The following is a 6,401-nucleotide window of genomic DNA, read 5'->3' as shown; positions in this document are numbered from 1 at the left end:
ATTATTATATATAGAAATAAGTCGTAAACACACAGGATATTTAGTAGTAAGTGCAATAATTATATTGTGTGTAACCAATTATGATTTGATTCAAACTCTCATGATTTGATTTAAACCCTCAAATGTATAAATTAAATCTTACAACACTTGATTGTAACTCTCAAAGGCCTCAATATTTCAATTTTGATGATTATAGTTGAAAATGCAAAGTAATGTTGAATGTTATTGCGTACAACGATTGTTGATTAAATAATCAAGTTATGCGAAACTAATTAATCTTCGTATGAATCATATATAATTTCACAAAATCAAACATTTTCAATACCATGCATGATTGTTAGTCAGGGAAACAAGCTGTAGAAATATGAGCGATTTTATATTACGGAAATGATTGTATATTTGTATGTATTCCAAAGGGATTTGTTTCTAGCCCTCTTCTATTTTATTTTAACCTTCAAAATTTTATTTACCCTTCACCCTATGACTTTTGTACCTTCATTGGGAACATTTTTCTAGTAACAAACATTTTGATTAATTAATGGAATAAGTTGTAAAATTATGGTTAATTAATCTGTATAATTGTATCTAACATCTATTAATTTTTATACAGTTACTTTAAACATATAATTTATAATTTTGGGTATGTTTGAAATTTTTGTAGTAACAATAACGACTAAATACTAACACTTATTAATAATATTACAAAAACTATAATAAGGTTAAAATTGTCCAACTTCATAATATTTTAAAAAAATATATCGATATGGATGTCTATATAAAAAGCATTAAAAAAGAATTTCATTGGTTTTTTTATAATAATTTTGTGATTTGTAGTTTGTAAAATATCGTCGAATGCTATATTATTCAATTCTAATTAAAAAACATCTCTCTTCATTAATGACGCTGACTAAGGCCCTGTTTAGTTCACCTTATTTTTACTTATTTCAGAAAAAAATAAGTTCAGATAAGATCAGATCAGAAAAAATAAGTTCAGATCAGATCAGAAAAAATAAGTTCAGATCAGATCAGATCAGGAAAAATAAGTTCAGATCAGATCAGATCAGAAAAAATAAGTTCAGATCAGATCAGATCAAAAAATAAGTTCAAATCAAATTATTATTATTATTATTATTGTTATTATTATTATTTATTTATTATTATTATTATTATTTATTATTATTATTATTATTATTGATTTATGATGTATCGGATTTGATTTTATCGTTTGTTTGAACTAGCAACATTGTTTATGTTATTAAATAGCACAAGCAATAAACGATAATAATTAAAATTTCATTATAAGCTCCAAATCATAAACGTTTACAAATATAATTTTCATTACAAGAAGTTCCAAATTTACTTCACTATATTAAGTTGTACTTCTTTCATTACAGCTTTACGATTCTCGTTAAACAAATCATAATCTGCTCTTGGTTCGATTTCTATACCACTATCAATGGGTATATCCAACTCATGTAATCGAATAAAATTGTGAAGTGTGAATGTAGCAACCATAATTGCCAATTGATGTTTAGTGTCCATTTGTGGCATCATTGTCAATATTTTCCATCGACCTTTTAATTGTCCAAAACATCTCTCGATCGTTGTTCGAAGTGAAGAGTGAAGATAATTAAAAAGTTCAAGCATGCCTTGTGGTGGTGGACCATTTCGAAATTCAGGCAAATGGGTTCTAATATCTTTTTCTTTTATTGGACTCAAATATCCAACAGTATTCGGATATCCAGAATCTACTAGATAATATTTTCTTGTTACAAAATAAAGTTATACAGCATATTAGTATAGTGTCATGTATGGAGTAAAAACATACACTATTTTAAATTATACCTGGAGGTGGATGGGGAAATCAAAATTCTAGTACAGTTAAGCAATGGTTCCATACAGTAATATCATGAGCACTACTTTCAAATCCAACGTTGATAAACGTGAAAAGTCTATCAAAGGAACAGGCAGCCAAAACATTCCATGTTTTTTTTCCTTTACGCCCTCGATGTGTCACACCATCATCATCGCTTACAACTGCATTTATATGAGTCCCATCCAATGCTCCAACACAATCCTAATAGTTCATTAACATTTAGGATACATTTTATAAGTGATTATATATTGCATATGCATAAAATAATATAATGACAATGCAAGATATTAGTTCATTAACATTTAGGATACATTTGATAATAGAGAATTTTTTTGAAAATATTTGTTAGAAGAAATGGATAAGATGACATTATTACATACGGCAAAGCTAGAAGAAGCGAGGGTTTTGTCGGGCCGTTTGCACCAGCTCCGAAAACAGCGAATTGCACGCCTTCAGAGTGAAATCCACGCAATCCGTTCCACGCCAGGTTATGCGGTTGGAAATGACCAACCTGATGAGAGGATTATCGAGGAGGACAGGGGTGGTGATGTGGCTATTTGTGGTGCTGATGCTGTTAATGCTGATGAGGACCAGAATCAAGAAGGGAATGCTGATGATGAGGATGACGATGAAGATGTTGAGGACTACGACGCTGAAGATGATGAGAATGAGGAAGATGTAGAAGATGAAGTTGATGAGGATGAGGAAGTGACAGAAGATGAAGATGAAGATGATTAACATGGGGATGAGGACGGAGGTGAAGTTGCTGAAGATGATGAAGAAGATGATTCTGGGTCAATTCAGATGCTTACAGGCGGCGCAGTCCTCTCCCCAAAAACGATCCTTGGGATTAGCTTGGTTTGTTTATATTTAGTTATGTAATCTACACAATTCCTTTTAAGTTTAAATTCAGGTTAAGTTTAGTAGGTGATTAGGGGTAGTTTGAAGACAATTTCCATGATTTAGTCACTATGAGAAGTCTACTATTGGTACATGTAGGTGTTACGGAAAAAATTGGTACTGAACCCGGTCACTGCTGTTGAAGAGTTCCCAAGTATGCTTTACGTTCGTCGTAAATATCCACCCGTCCTGAATTACAAATCACTTAGATTCTACTATACTACGACGACTTAGTTATTAGTAACTTGACTAGTCATTAGTTATTAGTAACTTCACTAGTTGGGTGATGTAAACGTCCTCCTGCTACGACGCAGGTATTTGTACCACCCTGGTTATTAACAATCCATTTCCGTATTTAGTGGTTCATTCTATAGGTTCCAGTGTACCACCGTTTCTTCAACGGTACCGAAGTTTACCTAGTGGTACCCTGGATTACAAAACAAACAAGGCCTACTTCAAACTTGACACGTTTGATTTGTATAATGGTTTAACCACCAACATCGATCTAAAGACAGAATTTAAGGACTAAGACAACTCTACTGTTGGTACATGTATGTGTTACGGCATAAAATGGTATTGAACCCTTTTCACTGCCGTTAGTTGAAGAGTTCCCAACAGTGCTCTCAGTTCATTGTAAATATCACTATGTCCTGAATAACAAATCAGTAAGATTCTAGTGTACTATGACGACTTAGTTATTAGTAACTTGACTACTAATTAGTGATTAGTAACTTGACTAGTACTTAATTATTAGTAACTTACCCTGTCCATCTAGAAATATTGGGATAGTAGTACATTTATTACGTAAGATATGTACCATAAATTAATATATGCATGCGGAACTTCTAATTAACTTCTAATTGGCAGTTTCCAAGAAATCCTCGCCGGTTTATAAGTCTCCCCCACTAATTCAATTATCCACCATCATCATCACAACTCCCAACCCACTACATCCACTCCCGTGAACCGTCACTTTGAAGTCTATTTATGTGTCAAACTCTTTTTGCAACAAATTTAACCTCCTTCTATTCGGACAATGCGATCTCCCTCTCTAAAAAATTCAAAAATGGATGTAGTAGCGAAAGGGCGAAAATTTACAACCTCTATGGTTGACATCCTGCCGTCAGAAGTGTTGGCGACCATTCTAAGTTTCGTTGCCAAGTCATCTCCTGCTGATTTATCTCGGTGCAAATTAAGGTACGCTTATACTTGCAAGATGCACTCTGTTTCTCATCACACACACAGAATGTAATAATCTAATTTCACCCGTATAACTTGATGATAATAGTTGTAAAACACTGCGACGGATAGCCGAAGAAAAAGGGGTCCTTCAACAAATTCACCTCCGCTGGATTAAAACACGAATGTTCTGTCCACACCGAGAAGCGGTGGAGAAGTTCTTCATGACGTGCGTGGAGAATGAACATCTTGAGGCAATGCTTGACTTTGGATTTGTACGTCTTCTTTCTTATTTATTGGGAATTTTATTCGTCAAAAATTTTGTTGTAGACTTCTAATCACTGTGTTAGCATTTCTCTTTACCGTAGCGACAATACTTCAACACCCTGGTGCTAGACGAAGGCTTGACGATGTTGGAAAGAGCAACTGAGTTGCATAATTCAATGGCAGAATATGTAGTAAGCCTCATATACATATACACCGGAGAAGAAGAAAGGGGTGTTAAGCTTTTGGAGAACACTATCAACAGCGTCGGATCTGAAGGGATAGTCCAGTGCAGAAGGGAGTTACGTCAGATGGCGATGTCAAATTGGATGCGCAATCATATGATTGTACATTATATGCCACAGCCGAAATTATTCTGCAAAAAAAAAACTACAGCACGAGAAGAACTTAAACCCATGGGATCCTCTTTATGACGAGGATGCGGAAAGTACAATGTCTTGTATAACATGTAAATGCATTAGGGAAATAAGCGTATTTTATGAAATACTACGTGGTCTACTCACCGGCCCTGTGTAATGAGTATGATCTGTATTAATGACATATCTTTTTCAAACTCGTAGATTATGATTTGTCAACTGTGTGTTGAGGTTACACGTAATGATATGTTTCGCAGTTCGGAACAACACACACAAACACTATAAAGTGTTACAATTTTATCATCCATTTCGTAAATACAATGTACCACCGTAAATAAAATGTACCGCCGTGACAACAGTGGTACAATTTTATCATCCATTTCGTAAATAAACTGTACCCCCGTCACTAAAGTGGTACACATTAATCATCCATTCCGTAAATAAAATGTACCACCATGACCGAAGTGGTACATGTTATTTACGAAACTTCGTCTGTGAGAAACAATGTTCAAACAACAAATATCCATCTCTTTTACCACCCTAAACAATCTCTTTATGACGAGGATGCGGAAAGTACAATGTCTTGTATGACATGTAATCCATCTCTTTTACCACCCTAAATAATCTCATATGTTCGTGTCTAAAGTGGAGCAAAGATAACCCAAATAAATTTCCAACGTACAGATACCAGGAAAACATAGTTTCACACTTGGGCAAGTAGGAAAAACAAATTCAGTCCCTCCGCCTTCTACTTCTTTCACAAGCAAAGGCGAAATTGAAAAGGGTAACACCATGTCTCGAGAGTGGTACAAAATATGAGGCTTTTATACCACCGTGTTAAAAGTGGTACAATCTTGTATATTTCTCTTACACCACCCTGAAAAATTTCGTATATCGTGACTAAAGTGGCATAAAAATCACCCAAATGTATAGGTATACATGGAGTTTTAGGTAATCATAATGTTTTACGACATATATGGAGATTAACTGTAATCGGTTATTTTCAAAATATACTTTCAAAAGATATTTTAAAACATGTTTACATGATTTGTGAACTAATGCGATTAGTTTACTGCTAATAACAATCCGGTCCTAATCTTAAACAAACTTTATAAACACAGTAAGAAGCATGCAATAATTCTAGGGCAAAGCCCTTAATCACTATTACATCCTAATGTCCACAGAATAGCTCATATGCAAAATGCATTCTCTGCACATAGTCCAACCAATGTACCATATACTACTAATACACTTCTAATATTGTTTTTCAAACAGACAACTAGATAAGTACGGAGTATAATACAACTAGAAAGAGATAAGTGGGGTGAGGGATAGCACTGAGATCAGCAACAGTGGAGAAATTACTAATTAATGGGGTTGTAGAGCTTTCGTAAGTTCTTTTGGTGTTTCTTTCTCACTACATGCTTCTTAAGACAATCATTGCTTGTGCACCCGATCTTGCAAACATCACACCATGGTTCTTCGATTTTTCGTTTTTTTGAAAGGTTGTGTTGTGCATTGTTACTCACTGGAAGTACACATGTTATCAAGCAGTAAATCTAAAACGTTATCAAGAACAGATGAAACTCAATCATAACCCATAAAATCAATTAAAAAAAACAAACAAACGTATCCAATTTTCATAGAAAACGAAAGCATACCACAGAATAAGGAGTAAAACAATCCAGTTTGCTGATGCAGCACCCGGGCCTGAATTAACAGGTTGTGCTCTAAAACCCGGAGTATAACCATAAATAGGAAGAGAGGCAGAAGGGTTAGAGAATAGGTATGGAAATTGATGAGTG

General features: G+C 34.3%; 1 protein-coding gene across 1 annotated transcript; it reads left to right on the top strand.

Annotated features, from left to right (window-relative positions):
* The first annotated feature begins 3,842 nt into the window (after positions 1-3,842).
* On the top strand, positions 3,843-4,653 carry LOC110721113. The gene is made up of 3 exons (XM_021900241.1): positions 3,843-3,973; positions 4,065-4,230; positions 4,324-4,653. Exons 1-3 carry the CDS (start codon positions 3,843-3,845, stop codon positions 4,651-4,653), a joined length of 627 nt encoding a protein of 208 aa, XP_021755933.1.
* The last annotated feature ends 1,748 nt before the right edge of the window (positions 4,654-6,401 follow it).

Source organism: Chenopodium quinoa, unplaced genomic scaffold (assembly GCF_001683475.1).
Source record: "Chenopodium quinoa cultivar QQ74 unplaced genomic scaffold, ASM168347v1, whole genome shotgun sequence".
Lineage (NCBI taxonomy): Eukaryota > Viridiplantae > Streptophyta > Magnoliopsida > Caryophyllales > Amaranthaceae > Chenopodium > Chenopodium quinoa.
Note: the sequence above shows the minus strand (reverse complement) of the source record. Positions and strands in the feature narration are given on the sequence as shown.

Excerpts from the sequence above, each read along its gene's own strand:
- LOC110721113 (XM_021900241.1), top strand. The coding sequence starts at position 3,843 with ATGGATGTAGTAGCGAAAGGGCGAAAATTTACAACCTCTATGGTTGAC. Across the intron at positions 3,974-4,064 it reads TTATCTCGGTGCAAATTAAG|TTGTAAAACACTGCGACGGA; the intron begins GTACGCTTATAC and ends TGATGATAATAG. Across the intron at positions 4,231-4,323 it reads CAATGCTTGACTTTGGATTT|CGACAATACTTCAACACCCT; the intron begins GTACGTCTTCTT and ends TCTTTACCGTAG.